The following is a 24,512-nucleotide window of genomic DNA, read 5'->3' on the forward strand; positions in this document are numbered from 1 at the left end:
TGTAGACAAGGCTGGCCTTGAACTCCTGCCTCTGCCTCCCAAGTACTGGGATTAGTGTGTATACCACCACACTCTGCAGACTTCAACTTTTTTTCATTCATTTGACTTTTGTCAAAATATCTATAATGAAGGCAGTGCAAAAGAGTTTTAAAAAATATTAACCCCTTAAGTCACCTTAAAACACTAGTAATGAAGAACTGCAACTCTGAGGACAAAGAGAAACAATATAAATCAAGTTTTAATACAAAATGTAAACAAGCAATACAGAAGAATGGAGTCAGTTGTAATTTTCATGAAACAATGTTTTATATTAGAACATCTACTTTTCCTCAAATAGATGACTCTTATTTCATTAACTCACAAACTAAGTCTTTTAAAATTTGTGGGTAGAGTGCTACTTTTTTCTCTTATATCCTTAGAAGAACTGTTTTTCTATAACTTAATTACTTCTAGTTTATGTGTCTATTTTCTTGATGTATTTTTATGCACCACAAGTGTGCAGTGTTCTTGGGGGGCCAGAAGAGGACGCAGAATCCCCTGGAACTAGAGTTACTGATGGTTGTGGGCCACCATGTAGTGTTGAGAATTGAACCTGGGTCCTCTGGAAGAGCAGCCAGTGTTCTTAACTGTTGAGACATCTTTCCAGCACCTCTCTTGTGTTCTTTTGGTATAAATCTATGGTTAAGACAAACCAAATTCCTCAAATAAGTACAGAAAGAGCCAATTGAATCAATTAAATTATATATTTAAAAGTTTCAAAATATCAGAAGATGACAGGCAGCTGGTCACAGGTACAGACTGCCTATTTCTGAGGTCTCCAATGGACAAACACTGTACAAAGTACACAAATTATTCCCCAAACAGTCACCTTTCAGCATCCTCAAAACCCTGTTCTGTTGATAACTGGAATTGGAAGGAAAATCAAATTTTTTAAATGCATTCTAGGATTCCATCACTTACATTTAAAATTTTTGAAGGGTGGGAGTACACTCAATTTTTAACCACAAGCATTTCAAGTCTTTTACAAAGACAAAAAAGTAAAAAAAAAAAAAAAAAAAAAAAAAAAATTGTGCTTTTTTTTCATTTTAATAACAAGCAAATAAAATTCTTAAGTGATAATGTTCATAGTTTGGCAAAATGAAAATGTACAAAATTAACTAATTACTTAATTAACCTGTAACTTCTACTCACACCTACATGGAGATGGAAATTCAAGACACAAACACAGCACACATTCAAACCACTGGTTAAGATATTCAAATGTTATCTAATAAGAGACCAAAAAGTAGGTAGTATAAACCAGAAACTGGATGTTGTACCTACAACCGTACCACCTGCATGTGTATGTCTCGCCTGACCTCGGAAGCTAAGCAGGGTCAAGCCTGGTTAGCACTTGGGAGAAGGCGTTTTGTAAGAAAACCTTTTCCCTTAAGATGCCTTTTGAGGTAACCCTCATACCCACACAGTCTGTAACTGGACAGTACATCTCACTTCTAGTTACTAGAAGACATTTTCTTAAGAGACTGGGGCAAAAGGGGAGCAGAAACTAGAAACTTTCTAGGTTTGTTCAATGCCCCCTTTAAAAAGACAACTGATGAGTTTAAGTCAAACTTCAGATTCTTAAACCAAAATAAAGAACACAGGATAGTGAAGATAAATATTTTTAGAAAAAAACTTTTGTCCTTTAAAATATATTAGTCCCCTTCTACTAAGAGTTTACAGAGTACACCTAACAACTTTATAAGAACACAGAACACAACAGGGGAGAGGACACAGCACCATAGTTTCAAACATACAAAACATTCAGCACTGACTAGGTAAGACCAAGCTGCCCAACAGACAGGGACAAGTCCCAACATGGAGGAAATATATTATCTAGTTGAATACAAGAAAAGTGGAAGATATGTTTAGGTGAGAATGGAGAAGGAAGTGCTAACTCCTTGTACTACAAGGAAGGAATGGGATTTCTTTATCAAAAAGCAGAAAGAAAATGCAAGCTCCCAAGTGGATTTTTTGATGCTCAAACTTTGTCATACGCTGCTGGTAACAGTAAATATATATATCTATATTTATATATGTATATTAAAAAAGGAAAAATAATCTATAGAACAGTCAGTAGTCAGAGACATTTAGAAAAAAGTAAAAACAAGTCTTTCTTTCTTTTAAAAACGGATTTACTAAAACAGCTTCACACCCAGAGGACCTATAACCCCACATCCTCTGATGAAGCCACGGTGTTATTTATCAACATCTTCTTGGGCCATGTTGGCTACTACAGGCATTAGGGTTAGGGCTGCAAGGCAAAAGCTGTTATTTGCCAGTCTTGCTTATGGCCATGCCTGAAGCATGGTGGAGTCTGGAATACTTGTGAATAAGGGTTTCCCAGATAAGCATGCATCACTGAGGCTCAGAAAAAGGATCTCATTAGTCATCTCTACTCCCTCCAGGAACCTGGATCCATGTACCTCTCTCCTCTAAAACAGACCCAGACAGACTTCTCAAACCAATGGGCTGCCTGCCTTGAAATAAGAAAAAACCTTCTTCCCAGAATCCAGTATAGTCAGACTTTCTAACCTGCTGACATCCTCCTGAGGAAAGTGAGGGGCTCTTTTGGAGGATTTTCTTATTGATATAATAAGCACAAGCAGCTGAGGTCTAAAGATTGCATTGACACCCCAAGACTTCTAAAAGGGATAACTTTGGCCTGTTCCTCCTAACTGGATCAGCAGAGCATAAATGCCAGTAATTATGGAAAAAGTTGTCCTCTGACTCTTTTCCAATTACCTAAGGAGATTCAAATAATCAGGGCCTTCTGATGGCACCACCTCTAGGTGTAACCTTCTTGTAGAAGGTTTCAATTGGTCACAAGCCACATCTTATACACCCACTAAGCATATCAATGTGTTAATTCCAAACAGCCTTCCAAGAGTTCCATCAAGAACCTGGCCTTAATGAAGCAACCCATACTCGAAGGAGTCAAGAGCTGAAATACTGGCTGCTGTACCAAAGAAGACATCCTCTGCACAGATGATTGAGAATGTAGCCTACACAATCCATGCACAGAGGAAGCCAGCACTAAGAGGACTTTCTCTGAAGTCCATTCATCTTTGGAAACACCATTCTGAGTGATCAGAACCACTCTGCTTGATGAGCAAGGTCTCAATGTAGTCCACTTCCCCCCATGTTGCAAGCTAACCAAGCATCTGCTAACTGGTCTCTTTAAGGTCCTCCATTGGTAGTTTGTAGCTCATTATGAAGGGAGGAGGTGGTGCTTGGCCTGGGCTGTCTGGCCCCTGCTTCTTTGCACAGTTTATACAGATGTAGTCTTCACTTTCAGCCATTTCTGGGGACACACCAACACAAACTTGATGAAACCACTCATCACAGCCACCATCACACTGCACCCAGTCTACCTGTAGAAGATAAAGATTGAGACATGTTAGTATCATAACAGTAAGATCAGAGTAAAAGCAAACCAAAGAGCTTTCTTGGCTTAAAGAAGAGCAAACAACTGGGATATCCAGAGATAGATATGACTTCTTATGGGGTTATTTTTCAAAGAAAGAAGCTGAGAAGTTAATACCCCCAAATTATATTTTACCATAGTGTGTCCACAAAATTAGGCCTCTTAGGTACTCTATTACCTCATGAATACCTGGGGTTCCTTGTGAGGCAGAAACATGATTGGGAAATACTTGACAAAAAAGAAACTTCTAATAGAGCAGCCAAGTAGTTTTAGCTAATATTAACAATTTCTAGGCTCTAAGACAATGCAATTAAAAATCAAGAAAGGAAGAGTACAACAAGATGAGGCAATCCTGTGGATTAGCTTTATTTCAAAGAGATAAGCCAAAGTACTAAGAGCATTAAATACCTTTTTAGAAAAGCAGTCACATAGGCCACTTTTAAAACTACTATTTTTTATTCTTCTCTTCTTCCGTTACAAATACAACTCCCTATAAAAAGTTAGCAAATATCAGAGGTCAAATCTTACAAGTTAACCAATTACAACAGTCAAAGACACAGGTCAAATTACTCTGAGGTTTAAAATTAGCCTGAAAAAAAAAAAATGACAGGTGTCAGCGGCAGATGCCAGGCAAACACTGATTCTTCAAAGCCTTCAGTGACTACAGGAGACAGGAAAGGACTTTACACCTTGAATTTACAGCAGAGCAGAAGTGTAACATCAGGCTTTTCTGTTTGGATGGTGATTGTGGTTCTTATACTTAACAACGTCAGTGTAGACAAGAATCTATCAAGATGAAAAGGGCTGCAGCCATCCCCCTTCACAATAAAAAGGCTGATCACTGTGGTTGCAATACAGGAAGCCACTTTGTTCCAGACATTGGAACAAAGGAAAATGAAGGGATCAAAGAAGTCCCTTCAGCACAGCCAGAGAAGAACAAAGGAGGCCTTGGCTAGCAAAATAAGTTTTATTTTGGCAAAGTGAGTGGTTTCCAAAATGTTTCCATAGCTTGATAAAATTTATGTAATAAAGGATGGAAAAATTATTTATTAAAAACTGTCATTTGGCTTTTATCATTTCTCTTCTAAGTACTCTTAAACATTTGTATTTTTCTTAAATGTGATTTTTGTTTCTTCCTGTAGTCAAATTGTTTAGGTGTTCTCCCCAGGCATATAGTCTTACTGTGTAGCCCAGGCTAGCCTCAAACTTCATTTGCAGTCTAGTTCTCTGCCAGGCTCAAACGAGATTAGCCTCTAAATGATGGGATCTCTGTCGCAAAGTTGTAAGTTTATTAAGCAAAGGAAATTCCACACTTAGAACTGATTGTGGACTTTAAGACATTCTAGATGATTCAGACCACTTTGTCTCTTCTTTGTGATACTACTTCCCTAAGTGCAGAGCTACTTAACTACTCCCACCTAAACTAAATTCCATTTCTTTGTAACTACATGTATGTTTTGCCTCAGAAGAAAGCAAGAGTATAGTTAAACAGATCACAACAATCCTGATGCAACTAGAGAAAAATTAGGAGATAACAAGCTATAGAATACAGTAAATATAAAGGAGCTATAGAAAGTAAATGTTTACAAACCGCTAACCATTGAAGATGAACTGAAGATGAGTGTTTTGGGTTTTTGGAACTTCCAAAGGAATTAGAAAAATGACCATCATTTCAAGTGGTTGTATAGATTTGATAAACTATGATCCCCGCACCCCCCCCATCCCGCCCCCAACAGTGTTTCTCTTTGATGCCCTGGCTGTCCTGGAACATGTACTGTAGATCAGGCTGGCCTCCAAATCTGAGATCTACCTGCCTCTGCCTTCCAAGTGCTGGGATTAAAGGCTTTCACCAGCATGCCCAGTTACTGTGATGGTTTATGATGCCACCCCAAACAGATTCCTTTACTCCCACCTCTAACCCTATTGATCCAACAAAGTCCTCATTTATGCTAGTCCACAGTAAAAATGCTACCACTTTTAGAAGTATCTGCTACAAAAAACAAAAACCCAAAACAAAAACAAACAAAAAACCCAAAAAAGGCATTCAATACTTTTTTAAAGTTTTCACTGTACCCACTGGCTTCCAGTTTCTAAAACTAAATCTACTATTTTCTTTCAAGTAAGAAAGGCATAAGCCAGGAATGGTGGCACATGCCTTTAATCCCAGTACCTGGGAGGCAGAAGCAGTAGATCTCTGCAAGTTAGAGGCCAGCCCAGTCTACAAAATGAGTTCCAGCACAGACAAGGCTGTAACACAAAGAAAGAAACCCTGTGTTGAAAAATAAAAAACAAACAAAAATCAGTATTTTTCTCTTGTGTGATTTTGACTAAAAGTACCTTTCTAATCCTAGCTCTTCCACTACTTCAAAGAAAGATATCATTTTCCTTGAGTTATACATTGGTGCACAGATGCTATTGCAGTCTTTTGGTTATGTAATACAGTAAGGAAAACTACATCCTTCACTTATCAATTCCTGTATGAACCATCAACCTGAATTCCACTGCCACATGAAAAGCCCCACAGGATCACAAAGCAAACTGAAGTTCAGAATGACAACTGAATCCACAGACAATTTTGAGAGGCAACAACCTATGCAGTAACCTAAAAGTTTTTAAGCATGGAATCTGGCTAACTGCATACTACATTCTAATAGTTAAACCCACCTTCATTCATTGTTTAGGGAAAAGGGCTTCATTATTTAGTAAATTAAAAAAATTTAACTAATTCCTCCAAAATGTAAGCATGGTGGCAAGTGTCTATAGTCCCATTAACTTGAGAGGCTGAGGCAGGAGGATCCTTTGAAGGACAAGGATCCTTCTTGTCCTTACAGGTAGCCTAGCAATAACTTGCATCTTAAAAAATAAACAAAAAAACCCACAACAGCTATGAGCTGATAAAATAACTGGTAAAAATCTAATAACACTGTACAAATAGGTTACTGTGTTCAGATGTAAGAGAAATAGTGCCAGAAAGATCTTGTAAGTAAGAGCACTTGCTGCCAAGCCTGAAAACTGATGTGAGTTGACCTCTTGGGTGTTTAATAGCTCAGTGGCAAGAATGCTTACTTAGTCTTTTTAAGGATTTAAGGACCCGGGTTTCATGCCCAGTACAATCAAGAGAGAAAAGAAATGGAATATGAAGAGAGGCAAACAGAGTAGCAGAAATAATGATAGCCTGACATTTTTGTTTTGTTGTATGATTTCACACTCAGACTTAAGTTCTTGGCAATTTGTATTTTGTTCAGACCTTAGAGCATAATACTGTTTAAGTAATAAAAAGTTCCATTGAGGATAAATCAGTGGAGAGAAAAACTGTATCATCCTATGTAAAATGATTATTCATTTTTCATTTCATTGAGTCAGGGTCTCACTATATAGCCTTGGCTGTCCTCGAATTCACAGAGATCTACTTGTCTACTTGCCTCTGCCTCCTTAGTGCTGGGAGTAAGGGCACACATCACCACTGCCCACCAAGATTAATTCTTTCAAGCATGTTTCACTGTTAACACAAATTAAGATAGATACAGGCGCAGACCTCGGGGAGAAAAAGCTTCTGGATTTTAAAACATTTCTGAAAATTCCTCTATATTGTTTTGAAAGTTAATTTTAGCTCAAACTTTGTAATTGATGGGAAAACAGCCTTTTAGAAACCTTCACCTTACTCTGGTGTTTTCTTTCTTTACTCCTTGTAAGCTATTTTAAAATTAAAGCTAGGGACATTCAAGTAACCACTTAATTTTTAAAAGAATATTTCCCAACATTTCTATTTTTAGAAAAAAAATGATAACCATTACTGATAAGAGAAATGACAAAGGGACATCCAGCTAAAAACCAAGGTTTTTCTGTTGCATATTTTCCTAAAAAAGTGTTTTTTTTTATCTGAAGCTATACATCATTTGTTAGATACTTAAACAATTAATAAAGTTGAAGATTCTTAAATTAGTAAAACTAGTGCCAGAAATAAATTGTAAGATAGTAATGGCAGATGAAACATTTACAATCTAAAATAATCTGCACAGAATTAACAGAAAAATACAACATTAAATTTGTTTCACTTAAACTAATGACAGGGAAAAACACATTATGCTCACCTTTAACAGTTTAATACAGACATTTTCCCTGAATATGTAGCTAAATCTGTTTTATCAAAATGTACCCACACAACCAGGCGTTGGTGGCACATGCCTTTGATTCCAGCACTCGGGAGGCAGAGGCAGGAGGATTTCTGTGAGTTCCAAGCCAGCCTGGTCTACAGAGCAATACAGAGAAACCCTGTCTCGAAATCTCATGGTTCATTGAAAAGTAATGACCACCTGTTTACACTTATATAATACTTCTGTTATCAAGTGTTTTCACAGACTCTGTCCTCTTTTTTCATAAGTTAATTTACATTTAATTGCACAGCGAATGGGGGGTGGTAGTGCCTCAAGTGTTTGCATGCTGAAGGAAGAGGACAGGGATAGTAAGTGTTATTTACATATTGCTAGCATTGAAGTTATTAAAACTTAGCTAAAGAATAGAGAAGGAAGATTTAACAGCAATGAGCTGCTAATATTTTCGTAGCCAAAGGAAAAAAGCTGATCTTCCATCAGCCTGTTTGGTAAATAAATGAAAAATTATACAGGAGCTGGGAACTGATAGAGAACTTGAATCTGGAACAAAGAGCCAGGGTTAGCTTTTGGTTTTGGGGTTCTACCACTAGTTAGTTCTGTAACTTTGGCCACAACATATATGCAAGTGTGAGGAGCCAGAACAAGAGACTTCTCGGTTCCTTTCAGTATCTAAAAATGTGTTCAGTGGGGCACACACTTCAAGAGACAGTGGTGCAGCTTTATTCATTTCTTCTTGGGGAGGGGGGTATGCGTGTGTTTGAGACAGGGTTTCTCTGTGGCTTTGGAGGCTATCCTGGAACTCACTCTGTAGACCAGGATGGTCTCCAACTCAAGAGATCGGCCTGCCTCTGCCTTGTGAGTGCTGGGACTAAAGGCATGCGCCATCAGCGCCTGGCAGTTTTACTTATCTTGTATTTTCAAACTAAGGAATATTTCAAGTTCTAAACATGAAATACTCTGAGAATGCACATTATGGCCTGTGTGTTGGCAAAGGTCAACAGCTGGTATCTTCCTCTAGTGCTCCACCTTCCTTTTGACATAGGATCTCTCACTGAACCTGGAGTTCAGCAAGCAGCAAGTTTGGGGGCTCCACCTGTCTCCACATCTGCCCTCCTCTCCTTCCTGCTTCTTTGCCTCACCTCAGTGCTGTTACAGCCCAACCTTTATATAGGTTCTTGTCCTCAGAACCATGCATGTAAGCACTTCAACAGCCGAGCTTTTTCCCTAGCACTTTAAAATTAAAAACTTACTGGTTTTAAAATTTACTGTTGAGGGCTGGAGAGATGGCTCAGAGGTTAAGAGCACTGACTGTTCTTCCAGAGGTCCTGACTTCAATTCCCAGCAACCACATGGTGGCTCACAACCATCTATAATGAGGTGCCCTCTTCTGCTGTGCAGATATACATGGTAGCAGAATGTTGTATACATAATAAGTAAATTCTTTAAAAAAAAATTATTGTCGAGACAAAGTCTCAATAGGTAGCCCAAGTTGGTCTCTTATGTGAAACCTTCAATTTCTCTGCCACCCAGGTGCTGAATTTCAAATGTGTACCACCACATGGCTTACTAGTATTCTTGACAGGAAGAATAAAAGATGTCTCCTATCATTTAAAGAATTGAGACTTTTTTTCCTCCAATAAAGTCTGTCCATTTCTCCCAGAAATTAGCAGAACTACTGCCTAAAAAACAGCCAACACTGAATTACTGTACTTAAAACTTAGGGTTAAAAAAGTTATTACATGTATTTGAAATATACCTAACAGTCTTTATGTGGGAGTTAGAGGACAGAGGATAACTTGAGGAAGCTAGTTCTCTCCTATCATGTAGTCCTGGGAATGGACTCAGGTTCTCAAGCTTGGCAACAAGCACCTTTAACCACTGAGCCATCTACTATTCTAGGCTGAAAAACTTCAATATCATTAAGAGTCTGAATTATTTGCTAAGAAAAAATAAATGTTTCATTCAAGAGAGCATCTTTCATCGAGAGTGTAAGATAAGGACGAACTTTATTTTGAAGCTTGACCCGCACACTACATATGAAATACACTGCTTGCCAAGAGTGTCAAGTAACTTTTGTATGCTTCTGTATATCTCTAAGTAAACAACTGTTGTAGAATATTATTTTAAGATGTGTTACTTTTGTTTAAGCCTGAAACATTTGTTTAATGATACAAAGATGTGTTTAATTAAATAAAATTCACCGTGGTAAGGAGGCTGCATCAGCAACTAGCCAACAGGAAGTTGTAGGGAGGAGCCAGGTGGAGAAGGGCTTATCAGGAGGGACGAGAAAAAGCACAAGGACTTCTTGGGAGATGTGAAGAGGTGAGCTAGATGAGCTGCTTGCTATTCAGTCTCTCTGAGAAGCAGGATTCTACCTCAACCTTTACATCTTGAGTTCTTTAGCAGGACAGAGATTTAAATAAGTTTCCTTAGTAGCTTTGAAAGAGTCAGTGCTTGAGGGAACAGAATTCCCTGAGGCGTCTGCTCTTGGGGCCTACCTACTACAGAGGAGTTGCAGTTGCTAAATAGGATAGCTGTAGCTGAAAAGACAACAATTAAAAGAGAAAAACAACAAACGACTTAAAAAAATGTATTTCCTCCACTAAGCACACATAAATAGCTTCCCTATTTAAATTGGTTTATAAAAACTGTAGAAAAAATTATGTTAGAAGTCCAAATCTGGGAATCACAAATATATTATTATACTATTCACACATTTATCTCCATAATCATTATTAGCTCTGGCCCTTCTACATCAGTCAAAGAACCCTTGCACTCACCTTGTCCTTACATGGCCTTTGGCAGTTCTGTGCTGCACAAACGGCATTCTCATCGTCAGATTCCTCTGCTCCTGACCAGTCATACTTTGAGGGGATATCCAACACTTTTTTCTCTCTTTTCTTCTCAGTACTCTCTTTCACAAGCTCAACTTTGGCTGCAGCAGCCTTTTCTTTCTTTTTCTTTCTCTCTTCTTCTTTTGCTAGCTTCTTGGCCAATTTATTCAGCTCTTTTGATTTGTCCACATTTAATTTTAATTTCTTCTTTTTAGGTTTATCTATTTTCTTTAGCTCCTTGGTCTTCTGTTTTCCTTCTCCAAAAAACTGTTCCACCTTCTCTAGTTTCCGCTTCCGTTTCTTCTCTGAAGAATCCTTTCCCTTCATTTTTAGTGGTTTCTCTTCCATGCTATCATCCTTTAAAAATATAAAATTAACCAGCATTTTAATAGAAAGCTTAAAAAAATGCTGTTATTCTTTTATGTGAGGTACTTAGAACAAATAAATTAGCAGACACAAAAAGTAGAATAGGAGGTGAAGGGGGAGAAACGGACTTATTGTTTAATGGTACAGATTTCTGTTTGGGATGATTATAGAGTTGTAGGAAGCTTGGTATTGGTGGTACATATCTATAATCCCAGCACTTGGGAGACAGTGGCTAGGGAGTCGCTGCAGGTTCAAAGACAGCTTGGTGTATATAGTGAGAGCATGTCTCAACTTTCCAACCCCCAAAATGAGTTCTAGGGATGGGTTGTGGTGGCATTTGCATACAATATAAATGTACATAATACAACTGAGCTGTCTATTAAAAAAAAAAAAAGGTAAGACGATAGCTTTTGTGCTGTAGCCACTGCACCAAAAATTTTTAAATGTCAAAAAAAACCCTATTCTTCTAAAGCTGTTTAAGAGACAGATTGGCTGAGCACGTAGTTCAGCAGATCATTCATAAGGACCTGAATTTGATCCTCAGCACACCATAAAATCAGGTGTGTGTTACATCCCTGTAACCCCAGCATTTAGGAGGCAGAGGCAGGAGATCAGAAGGTAAGGTCATCCTTTGCTATTCAGAAAGTTTGGGCTGTCAAAGTCTCTGTGTCAAAGAAAAATAAAAATAAGAGCCTGATTAAGCCAAGTGTGATTGTGCACACTTTTAACACCTCAGCACCCCCGAGGCAGTAGGTGATCTCTTCCAGGTCAAAGATAGTTCAGGCTACCTAGTGAGACCTCTTTGAGAGAGAATATTCAATGAAGGGAAAAAAAAAAAAAAAAAAGAGTACAAAATAACACTAATCCTATATTCAGAAATGATTGCACATGCCTACAATCCTAGCATGATCAAAGGAGATCATGGATGTAAAAACACATTATGAAATATGAAATATAAATGTAGATGTAGTGAACTCTCCCGTCCAACTAATCCAGTTCTACTTAGCCACCCCCTTACCCTTTTTCCTGTGCACACGAGCATGCATATGATATGTGTATACAAGTTGGAATGTGTGTGGAAGCTTGAAGTTGATGTCTGTGTCTTCCTCAAACACTCTCCACTTTATCAAAATTGAGGTATGGTCTCTTTCTGAAGCTTAACATTTTTGCTTATGTGACTAGCCAGTTGGCTCCAGAGATTCCCTACCTCTGTGTCTCTAATACACTGGGATTATAGGCAGGTTACCAAGATCACTAGTTTGTTTTGTTTTGTTTGTTTTTGTTTTAAATGTTGGTGCTGGAGATCCAAACTCTGGTTCTTACGTTGGCACAGCAAGCACTTTACCTACTGACCCATCTCCCCAGATGCACCTTTTAAAAATTACCACATTTATCCAAGCCCTTACTCCCCGACCCCCAGACAGGGTTTCTGTGTAGCCCTGGCTGTCCTCAAACTCACAGAGATCTGCCTCCCTCTGCCTCCTAAGTGTTGGGATTAAAGGTGTGTACCACATCTACCTAATTTTAAGATAGCTGTTCTAAAACCATTTGATTATTTAAAAAAAAAAAGAGAGATATTTTAAATTGTATGTAGACTTTGTGTGTTTCTGTGTGGATATATGCATATGAGTGGAGGGGTTCTGGAGTAGAGAAAAGAGTTTCAGATCCCCTGGAACTGGAACTGGAGTTAGAGGTGGTTGTGAGTCACTCAACATGCTCTTAACCACTGATGCATCTCTCTAGACCCTAAACTGCTTAACTTTTTGTTTGTTTCTGAGACAAGGGCTTGTGTAGCTGAGGCTGGCCTCAAAGAAGACAAGGATGACTTTGAATGTGTTATCTTCCTGCTTCCACTTCTGTTTTAGGATTACAAGCCTGCACCATGATACTTGGCTAAACTTTTTTTTTTTTTTTAAATATTTGCCTTTTTAAAGGAGAAATAAAAGAACTATCACACAAATTTCAATAAAGAAAACAAAGGAACAAATACTTCTGCTTAAATGAAAGAATAAGACTGCCAAATTACTTCCCACTCAGCCATCATTTTGACAGCATCCTCGGTACTACTAAGGACCTGGACATATTAAATATCTTTAAAATTCACTACTAAAGTTAGTATGAAGTCCATACCTCCATGATATGTAAGAATCTGTCCTCTGAGGGTGGATGTGTGGCCTGCAGAATCCGCCATATGTGTTGTGTTTCATCCAGAGACACTTCTAGGAGGTCTCCAACCATCATGAGTTCTTCCAACTGGGCTTTTGCTCCAGGAGACAACTCCAAAACTGGAGGCTCCAAACTTCGGGGAACCAAAGGGCTCTTCCGAGGCTGCTTTCTTGGTGTACTAGAACCTTTCCCCAAAGACATCATGAAACAAAGCAAAGAAGTGAAACTGGTAAACAAATGTTTTCAAAGTAAATGTTTAGGAAAGAAATTTTCCTCTCTCCTCTACAGTAAATTTAGATAACTGAATTAATTATATTAGTATTAAAAAGGGGGCTAGGCAATGGTGGTGCACACCTTTAATCCCAGCACTTGGGAGGCGGAGGCAGAGGCAGAGGCAGAGGCAGAGGCAGAGGCAGGCATGTCTGTGAGTTTGAGGCCTGTCTGGTCTACAGAGCTATTTCCAGGACAGCTAGGACTGTTACACAGAGAACCCCTATCTCAAAAAACAAAAAGAAACCTCCTCCCCAAAGAAAGATGCTATGCTGCTTGGGAGTGGTCTCAAAATATCCTCTTATTTCAAGCTCCCAAGTAGCTAGAATATAGGCATAAAAATAAAAATGAAATAAAAAATGAATATAGGAAGCTGGGGACATGGCTCAGTGTGCACAGTGTTCGCTACACAAACATAAGGACCTGAGTTTGGATCCCTAGCACCCACCCACATGAAGTTGGGTGCAGCAGTGAGCACTGTGACTGTAACTTAGTGCTGTGATATGGAGACAGCCAAATATTTCAGTCTAGTCCGTCAGTGGGCTTCAGGTTCAAATGAGAGATCCTGTCACAAAATCAAGACTGAAACTAATAGTGGAAGACACCTGACATCAACTTCAGGCCTTCAAGCACATATACACCCATAACCTGCCCCACAAAGGAAGCTAAAATCCTAAGGGCCATCCTCAATAGCCGATTTAGAGTTTAAATCTGGTTCTTTCAGGGCGATGGTAGTGCATGTGTTTAACCCCAGAACTAGGAATTAAAGGTAGATGCAGGCTATCTCAGTGAATTAGAGGCCATTTTCCAGAGCAGTGAACTAAAGTACTACTTATTTTCTCTAGGTAAAAGAAAAATGAACATCACTGAGCTAGCACTCATCAAAAGAAAGACCTTTCTAACATCCAAGAATGGCAAAATCTGGGACTTGAGAGAGGACTTGGTGATTGAAAATACTGCTCTTAGCCAGGTAGTGGTGGTATACAACTTTAATCCAGCACTTGGGAGGCAGAGGCAGGCGAATCTTAGTGAATTCGAAGCCAGCCAGGTCTACAGAATAGGTTCCAAAGCTACAGAGAAACCCTGTCTTGAAACACCAAATAAACAAACAAAACATTGCTCTTGCACAAGATACAGGTTCGATTCCTGGCACCCACATGGTAGCACACAACTACCCATAAATACTTCCAAGGGATCCAGTGTCCTCTTCTGACTTCCTCAGGCACCAGGCACAGACACAGTGCACATATATAAAAGCAGGCAAAACACTCATGCACATTAAAAAAAGAAAAAAAAAATCTTAGCCAGGTGTTGATGGCACACACCTTAATCCCAGCACATGGGAGGCAGAGGCAGGTAGATCTCTGTGAGTTAAAGACCAGCCTGGTCTACAAGAGCTAGTTCCAGGACAGCCTCCAAAGCCACAGAGAAACCCTGTCTCGAAAAAATAAACAAAAAAAAAAAAACAAAACAAAAAAAAAAAAAAAAAAAAAGAAAAAAGAAAAAAAAATCTTAAGACAAAACAAAACAACCCCCCCACTGAAGCCCAATCAGGTATAATGGTGCACATTTGTAATTCCAGCACTCAGGAAACTGATGCATGAGGACTGCTATAAATATGAAGCCAACAGAGGCCACACAAAGAGAATTATTTAGACCAGCCAAAGCTATAAAATGAGACTCTGGGGCTGGAGAGAGAGATGGCTCAGAGGTTAAGAGCACAGACTGCTCTTCCAGAGGTCCTGACTTCAATTCCCAGCAACCACATGGTGGCTCACAACCATCCGTTATAAGATCTTGTGTCCTCTTCTCGGTGTGCAGATATACATGGAAGTAGAATGTATAAATAACAAATAAATAAAATTTTAGAGAGAGAGAGAGAGAGAGAGAGAGAGAGAGAGAGAGAGAGAGAGAGAGAGAGAGAGACTGTCTCTAAACCCCAAAACAATAGTCCACAAAATAAAATCTGGAGCACTGAGTTTCTTGACAACTGGTATTGATCAAGCAGAGGTAAGTGTAGGTTGGCCAGAGATTCTACACAAAAATGACACGTGACCATGTGACCATAAAATTTTCCTAATTAGGATGCTATAGTTCTATTACCTTTTCAGGCTATCATCTAATGACAGAAAATGAAAAGCAGATTTTGACTTTCCTTAACCACAATAGTGTTTTCAAGTTCTTTTAGTAGGTGACAACCATGTACGTATTCAAGAGGAATTGACAATCTGAATTAATACGAATTGACTTACTTTCTATGGATACATAATTTTATTTATTTTTTCCTCAGGGCTGAGGACCAAACCTAGGAAATGCAATTGCTAGGCAAACACTCTACCACTGAATTAAATCTCCAACCCTTATGTTTTCTGATTTGTTTCTTTTTTTTGGGGGGGGGGGAGTAATCCAGACAGGGTTTCTCTGTGGCTTTGGAGGCTGTCCTGGAACTAGTTCTTGTAGACCAGGTTGGTCTTGAACTCAGAGATCTGCCTGCCTCTGCTGTGATCATGTGTTTATTTTTCATTTCTTGCGTGAGTACAGGGGCACATGTGCCATAGCATTTGGTAGTTAGATGCCAGTGTCTTCAGTCCTGTTGAGGAACCTGTTTCTCCTGTTGTGTTGTTTACTGCAGACTGTCTGGCCTGAGAATTCCCAGACAAATCTCCTGCCCCAGCGTGAGGATTTCAGATGCATGCCACTGCAGCTAGCATTTTTATGAGGGTTTTGGAAATCAAACTTAGGTGGTCAGACTTGCAAGTCTGGTGCCGAACCACCTCCCAGGTCCACTTATATTTTTAGAAAGGCAGGTCTAATGTAGCCCCAGGCTGCCCTTAAACTTGCTATCTAGTTTGAAAAGAACTTGACCTACTGGGCTCTCCTGCCTGCACTTCCTAACCTAAGTGCTTGGATTCTAAGAATTTGCCAGCATGCCCAGATCCTACACATCTTTCCAAGGGTAATTATTACCTTGAGAACAACTCTTAGAAGCAGAAGAATATGCATGTTCTGCACAGAATGAAGGTGCTGTCCACATGTGAGTCACTACTTCCTCAGACTTGATGGGAATTTCTTCATCACAAAAGAGATTAGGTTCTAGACTACTAGAGGACTTCACACTGGCTGTATCCTAAGGAACAAAGGAAAGTTATCAGAATTATAGCCACTTATTCTACAAAAACCTGTAAATGAATGCTTTCAGGTTAAAAACTTCTGATAATAAGACACTAAAAACATGAAATTAAAATTAACTATGATGTTAATATAGAAAATAACAACTCGTGAATACACACAAACACAGAAAAGCTTAAATAACTTGAGCCCAAAAGGGAAAGTCAAACTAAAAATAATCTACAAAGATACCATTACATTATCTACCCAAATCTATTTAATTCTATATAAGCATCTAACTAACTTACTAACAAGAATCCTTTAATTTCTTTTTCTTCTAATTATATGTGCGTGCGTTCGTGCCCATGAGCTCGCACTCGAGTGTGTGACTGTAGATACTAATTGAGGTCAGAGATATTGGCTCTTCTTGAGGTGGAATTACAGGTGGTTGTAAGCTAACCAATGTGCTTCCTGGGAAACAAACTCAGGTCCTCTGCAATAGAAATATGTGCTCTTAACAATGGAAACCATCTCTCTAGCCCCAAGTTAGTTTTTTTTTTTTTTTTTTTTTTTTTTTGAGATAGGGTTTCTCTGTATTGCTTTGGAGCCTATCCTGGCACTCGCTCTGGAGAGTCTGGGATTAAAGGTGTGTGCCACCAATGTCCGGCCCACATTAGTAATTCTTGATTTTTTTTTTCCCTCTCCCCAAGGTAGAGGTGTCTCTGTGTAACATTCATAGCTGTATTGGAACTCAATTTGTAGACCAGGGTGGCCTCGAACCCACAGAGATCAGCCTGTCTCTGCCTCCCAAGTGCTGGGATTAAAAGTGTGTGCCACCACTGCTCAGCAATTCTTGATCCTTTAATAGAAACACAAAATGGACTTAAGAGGAAGAAGGAAAGTTCAAATGTGATATTTTAAGACACACGTAATTTAATCTCTTCTAAAGGCTTTTGAATTCACATACTCTTACCAAGTAACCTTATGTAATACAATAAAGAACTTGAATGGCATTATACAAGTTATACAATTCTGACAGTCCTAGTTAGGTCTCAGATGATTTTCCAAGAAATTCTCTTCATCTTTATTTTGCATTATCACTTCAACTTTAATTTTAACTTCCAAGTTTAGGTAATTTTGACCATTTTCTTTCCTGTGGTGGTAATAGTTGTTTTAAGTTGCTAATAAGTGTATTTCTATGTTTGATTTGTCTAATCACAGAGTGTCTTCTCTCTGAGTGGTAATGGGCATTGAGCTATAAAGAAAGTACCTCTCACTAAAAAAAGAAACCCCAAGCCGGGCGTTGGAGGCGCACGTCTTTAATCCCAGCACTCGGGAGGCAGAGGCAGGCTGATCTCTGTGGGTTCAAGGCCAGCCTGGTCTCCAGAGCTAGAGCCAGGACAGGCTCCAAAGCTACACAGAGAAACCCTGTCTTGAAAAACCAAAAAAAAAAAAAGAAAAAGAAAAAAGAAAAAAAGAAAAGAAACCCCAAATAAAATCAAGAGAGGCATGTGGATCTATCTCTATTGAGTTTAAGGCTAGCTAGAACTACATAGTAAAAACCCTGTCTCAACAAAAGAAATAAGGTAGGGCTGCAACTATCTCAGTAGGAAAGGGTACTTGCTGCCAAGGATGATACCTTAAGTACGATCACCAAGACCCACATGGTGGAAGGAGAACCGACTTCTAAAAAGTTGTCCTATGACCTCCATACATGTGTCATGGTGTGAATGAGTAAGTGCACACAAACAAATGTGATTTTAAGAAATTAAAATAAGGTTGATGGTTCCTTGAGGAACCATACCCAAGATTGATTTCTGGTATCTACAAACATGCACACCCAGCCACATACATATATACATAACTGTATACTCGTACATACCCATACAAGACTCCGCCACAGAATTTTTAGATTTGAGAGATGGTTTAAGTGGCTAAAAGCACTTGCTACTCTTGCAGAGGACTGGGGTTTGATTCTCAGGCAAAGTACTCATACACATAAAAAAATGAAAATAAAATAAAATTTTAGATATGGTAAATACTTTAAGCAAGCAGCAGGATATAAAAATCAACAGAAAAAAATTAGTAGCTTCAGGTGAGAGATGGATCACAGTCATTAAAATGGTTGTTGCTCAAACATAAGAACATTGAGTCTGATCCCCAGCATCTATGCAGAAAAATAAAGTCAGATATGGCAGCACACCTGTGCTTTAAGAGCTGGGGAGGTGGAGACAGAAAAAGTCCTGGGGCTTTCTGGCTTTGTAGATAAAGTGTTTGCTGCAAAAGCATGATGACCAGAATTTGGATTCCCCAGAACTAATGAAAAACCTGAGTAGGTGAAGCAACCATCTGTGTTTAGAAGGGAGGCAGAATCGTTGGGGCAAGATAACTAGCTGGAATCTGAGAACTTCAGATTTAACAAGAGATTCTAAACCAACAATTAAAGTGGAAAGTGGCCCAGAAAAACCTCTCAACAACATAATTCCCAGACTTCTACATAAAAATGCTGGCACAAAAACCATTGGCCAGGTGGCGGTGGCACACATCTTTAGTCCCAGCACTTGGGAGGCAGAGCAGGCAGATTTATGTGAATTTGAGGCCAGCCTGGTCTACAGAGCTACACGACAGCCAAAGAAATCCTGTCTCGGAAAACCAAAACAAAACAAAAAACCAACCAAAAGCAAACAAAAGATAAGTCAATGGGCACAGATGGAATGTCTCCTAATCTTTGAAGAATGCCTCTACATCAGAGTACGAAGCTCCCAGGTTAATAGGCACAGATTCTAAGAGAGCAACCAAGTCACGCATAAAACTACCACCTACTTTTAGGTGTCTCTCCAGATCCACGTTATCATGAGGCAAAACCCAAAGGGCTTACATCTAACACATAGTGCCAATGAAAGGCCAACTGGTCTAACACAAAGGTGTTGAAGTCAGTGTATTGTCACCAACAAAACAATCGTACTAATGTTAATTTGTTCTAAACATAACTGTACCCCTGCAAATACTAACTAAGGCAAAGTACAACACTGTATCTAGCACTCTTTGTGCAAAGAGACCAGAAGAACACAATAGGTTTCTACCAGGGAACTACTTAAGCATGGGCCAGAAATAAAAACGTTGCTTCCACCAAAATATAAGTACTGGAGTGCTTCAACCTAATACCACAGAGTTGCAGTCCTGCAGCCTTATAATCCAAGGCTATGTCCAGAACGCAACACTGTTTAATCAGAATGATTAACTAAGTACACAGCAGAGATTGCGTAACTAGAAATCACCTGCACAGCTCATACTAACCTTCTAAGACCAACACTGGCCAATTTTGACTGCTACTGGAAACTGAACACAAAGTACTCACTCTAACTGAACAAGAGCATCTTCAAAATGGGAGATGACCCCTGTAGACTGTCATCTTATGTTACAAAAAGTCTCTTTGTTATGACCTAACTCTTTGCCCCTTGCAATGTAGTATTTTTTAAAAGATTTATTCTTTTTTATTTATATTTATGTGCTTGTGTGAATTTACATGCAACACATGTGTGAAGGAGCCTATGAGACCAGAAGAGTACTGGATTCCAGGAATTTGAGTTATAGACGTTTATGAGCTTCCATGTGGGTGCAGGGAACTGAAGCCAGGTTTTCTGTAAGAGCAGTAAGCAATAGGCACTTGTAGCACCCACCCCCATCAGCTCTCATTTCTCCAACCGCATAGTTTTCTATTACATGAAAGGCGAATTCATTCAGTCAGTAATCTCTTCCCCACCAGTAGTGTCCATCACACTATGCAGGGGAAAAAAAAAAAAAAAAAAAAGTCCAGAGCAGAACTCTTAGTACATCTAGGGTGGGATGGTTAGATTTTGGCTGACTAAACAGGGTTTCTTTCACTAAGCAGCCTATCTGGTCCAGAACTCACTAAGCAGACTAGGCTTGCCTCTGCATCCCAGTTGCTGGGATTAAAGGTGTGCTAAATGCCTCTGTGTAGACCGTGTAGGCTGTCATGGAACACTGTAGACCAGGGATCTGCCTTCCTGTGTCTCCCAGAGATGGGATTAAAGAATCCCAGGCTTGGGATTCTTAAAACATAACTGTACAGATACTCTTTGGTAGTAGTGAAGCAAGAACCCAGTGTCACACACACAAAAGCTAAATGCTACATTTCTAGCCTCCACCTTAACAACTCAAAAAGATTCTAAAAATGTTTTATCAACATATACACATTTTAATTTAAGTCGTAAAGATTTTTAAGATGAGAAAAAGAGGAACAATTTTTTCCCCAAAATATTTTTGAGAAAGTCCCTGTATATGTAGCCCTTGCCTGGCCAAACTCATTATGTAGATCAGGCTAGTCTTGAACTCACAGAGATCTATCTCTCCTTCCCCATTATTGGGATTAAAGGCACGTGACACCAAACCCAGAACAATAAAAAGCTTTTAAAAATTATTTTTATGTGCCTGCACAAGTATTCATTTATATGCATGTGTTTGAGGCCTCAGGTGTCATTCCTCAGGAGGCATTCACCTTTTTGTTTTGGAGACAGGGTCTCTCTGTGAAGAGCAAGTCCCAGGGATCCACCTGTCTCTACCTCCCCAGTATGGACTTATAAGCACACACTTTCACAACATTTTTAATGAGGGTATTGGGGAAATAAAGGCAAGTCCTCCTGCTTTTTGTGAGGCAAGCAGTTTACTGACAGAGCTTTCCATCTAGCTTTCTCTAATTATCTTAAATTGTTTTGGGATGAGCAAGGCAGCTACCACCTAGCCTGACCATTGGGTGGGATCCCTAAAATCCACATAGTAGAAGCAGAAAACTGAATCTGCCAAGTTATCCTCTGACCTTGTAATAGCCATAGCAGGGACACTTCACCACAAACATAAGATTTTTTTTTTAAAGTTTCAGTTTTTATTTTTCCTTTAAGTTTTGAAAAACTGCTATCACCACTTACTCAAGACTAATATGTAAGTAGGTTTCTCTTCCACCCTCAGTCCTCAAGTATTAATGGTCGGCAGTTTTAAAAATAGAACTCACCAGAAATGTATTCCTAGCCTGCCCCTGTAATTACCTTCATGTCATAGCCATATGTCTCTCGAATATCTTCATCAGAATCCGTTTCCTCATCATCATAGTCCATTGTTTGGCGGGGGGAAGATGATACACTGCTCGCCACCCGGTTAAAAGCTGATTGCTGGAAGCTAGGTAAATGTCCCTAAACAACAAAAATGAACAGACAAACAGATTAAACAAACAGGTAATTAATACATGTTTAACATCAATAAAATATAACTAACTTACTTAAAAAGCAGCTAAAAGAAAATAAATAATGCTATAGTCTACCTGAATATTTTCAGATAGTATTTCACTGAAATGACCTGAAGAAAAGTAAGGCCATGTATGCAGAAGGAAGAAAATGTTATGGATCATATAACTGCTGGCCAATTATAGCCAATTTTCTACCTAAGTAAACAAGTTAAATCCGTTTAATTTACTAGTCAAAAACTGAGAAATACTACTACATGAAACACAAGAAAGTAAATTAGAAGCTGACCTGTAAGTCTGGATTAGCAGCTGCTTTTTGGAGCTCTGCACTGATAATCTTTTCAGTTTTTTCTCGAGCTGCTTGTTCCACCATACGTTGACTTAACACAGAGAGTTTGGCCAGGGCAGAGGACAGTTCATCTGTGGCTAAGGCTTGCCGTGCTCTATCTTGCCAACTCATGGCACGTTCTGTCAAACACTGAAGTGCCTCTCCTTCAGGCAACCGTACAGGCAACTTCTGAAGGGATACCAGCAATGACAGAATAGTCTCTAGCCTGGGCCTTCGAGATCTCATGCAAAGAGGGCAAAGGAATTTTACGTCTTTAGCTTGCCAGCTGGATCCCTTTTTCTGGGAACTTGATTTAGGAAGGGGAACACAACTATTATGAAACCAGTCTTTGCAGAGCTCACACTGTAGCATAAACCCACTGGCTGTCTTCCGGCAAATACAAAATTTTACTTCTTCTATGCGGTCCCCAATTGTCATCTTGGCCAAGTTGGCTGCTCTGAGGGAATGCATGGCCTCAATCTCCTTTTGCTCCCGTTCTTTGAAAACTGCCACCTGTATACAACAAGCATTTAATTAAGGAGAGTAATTTGAAAAACCCACAAAGTATCCAAGAACGCCAATGGCAATTTCCTGAAATGTGGGTTACCCTTCCAGTTTCCACATAAAGATTTCTCATCTGTAAAATGACAAACTGCTATAATATTTGACATTTTATATGAGAGTACTCTCTGTAGGGCACAGGACAAAGAGGGTATTTCTTCAGATCAAGCACTTGCACCAAGCACCTGGTACCAAGGTACCAGGAATCCAAGTCTGGCTCTTGGACTTAAAGACTATTGAAAGAATAGAAAAAGAAAAATAAACCCTTTGGGGAAGAGAACAAACAGCAAACTTTTAATACTAACACACACACACACACACACACACACACACACACACACACACACACACACCCATAAATAACACAGGTAAATAAACAGTTAAAAACCTACTACTAACATCTTTCACAGAGCTTTGCATTCACAAACAAATTCAAGGCCCATCACTTAGTTCCTTACCACCATGGCTGTATCTCTGGTCTCCTCCAGTCCTTCCTCTAAGTCACTCAAAGGCTCAAGGTCTAGGTCCTTTTCCTTTTCTTTTTCTATTATTTCTTTTACTTTTTTCCTCCTGTTTTTACCACTCCCATATACACCAATGTCAGTTCGGGGACTTAGCACCTGCAAAATTGAAAAAAATATAACTCTAGTTAAAAACAAACAAAACAAAACAAATTAAAACCCTTGAGAGTGAAAGTGACCATGAATGAATCATTCACCATGTACAAAGTAACTATTTATTCTCATATTTTAGAAGCAGGATCTTATTTTGTAGTGCAGGCTGCCCTACAATTTGTGGTGAACCTCTCACCTCAGCCACACCAGGGATCCATGTATGTTATCTGTTTATATTTTCATAACAACTGTACATAGCAGGCATTATTTTCCAGATTTTATTGATAAGAGAGACAAGGGATAATTTGTCCAAGGATAAAGGTTGAAATTCCAAAGTCTGTCATCTTTAACTATTGTGTTCAACTGCTCAGGATAAAAAGAATTAAGTTGGGCTGGAGAGATGGCTCAGCGGTTAAGAGCACTGACTGTTCTTCCAGAGGTCCCAAGTTCAATTCCCCACAACTGGTGGCTTACAACCACCTGGAATGAGATCTGGTGCCCTCTGCTGGCATGCAGGCAGAAGACTATATACATAATAAATAAATAGAATCTTAAAAAAGAAAAAAAAAAAAAAGGATTAAGTTTATGTCTCTGAGGGATAAAACATTTTAGTAGAGTCTATTAACAGAGGTTAAGATATATGCTGGTTGCTATTTCTGGATACAAGCACAGATTAATGAGACAAAAAAGAAAAAAAAAAAAAGAACTTGCTTAAGACTTCAGGTTTCAATTCAACACCTAATACTACCTAATTCTATAATTAATAGAAATTAATTATAATAATGACTAAATTAACTGAAAAGAATCTTCACCAACACCACTACAGGTAGGGATTTGTCAACTGCTATGAGAGCGCTGCAGACCACACATATGCATTATTCTTCACCTGTAACAATGTATGGCTGGAATTCTTCTTAAGGAAGGTCCGCCCAGTCCGTTCTCTCCAGGCCCTTGCTGCTGCGACCTGTGATTCCACTTGAGGCAAAGCATCAAGACGAACAGGGATAGGGCGTCCTTTAGCAGATAAGCTCTCAAGCTGCTCCAAATAAGCATAGTTGCTGCCACTCTGGAAAAAGTAGATTCACACACAATTTTAATTCTTTCATGGAGTCTGGCAATGAATGTACTGTTGGGGAAACTTGGTTTAATATTAACTTTTTTTTTTTTTTTTTAATACTAAGCATGGAATAGATCCCAAGTCTCGTACACCAGGCAGGCACTGTACCACTAAGGGACATCTTTAGTCATAGCGCTAAATTTTGTGCTAAACCAACAATTGTTCACCTTAATGAATTTAATTCCAAATTTTACAGAAAAAAAGTTTATAAAAATTAATTTAAGCCGGGCATTGGTGGCGCACGCCTTTAATCCCAACACTAGGGAGGCAGAGGCAGGCGGATCTCTGAGTTCAAGGCCAGCCTGGTCTCCAG

At 39.1% G+C, this 24,512-nt stretch overlaps 1 protein-coding gene across 1 annotated transcript in view; it reads right to left on the bottom strand.

The window, feature by feature from the left end:
* Positions 1–220: 220 nt before the first annotated feature.
* Kdm5a (lysine demethylase 5A) overlaps positions 221–24,512 on the bottom strand; it is a 72,890-nt gene continuing 48,598 nt past the window's right edge. The window contains exons 21-28 of the mRNA XM_027429308.2: positions 23,969–24,148; positions 22,927–23,088; positions 21,869–22,420; positions 21,386–21,529; positions 16,182–16,341; positions 12,909–13,129; positions 10,359–10,769; positions 221–3,413 (exon numbers count right to left, since the gene is read on the bottom strand). Of these exons, the coding sequence (XP_027285109.1) occupies positions 3,207–3,413; positions 10,359–10,769; positions 12,909–13,129; positions 16,182–16,341; positions 21,386–21,529; positions 21,869–22,420; positions 22,927–23,088; positions 23,969–24,148 (2,037 nt within the window). The 3' untranslated portion in view covers positions 221–3,206. The remainder of the gene's footprint in view (positions 3,414–10,358; positions 10,770–12,908; positions 13,130–16,181; positions 16,342–21,385; positions 21,530–21,868; positions 22,421–22,926; positions 23,089–23,968; positions 24,149–24,512) is intronic.

This window comes from Cricetulus griseus, chromosome 8 (assembly GCF_003668045.3).
Source record: "Cricetulus griseus strain 17A/GY chromosome 8, alternate assembly CriGri-PICRH-1.0, whole genome shotgun sequence".
NCBI classification, from domain to species: Eukaryota; Metazoa; Chordata; class Mammalia; order Rodentia; family Cricetidae; genus Cricetulus; species Cricetulus griseus.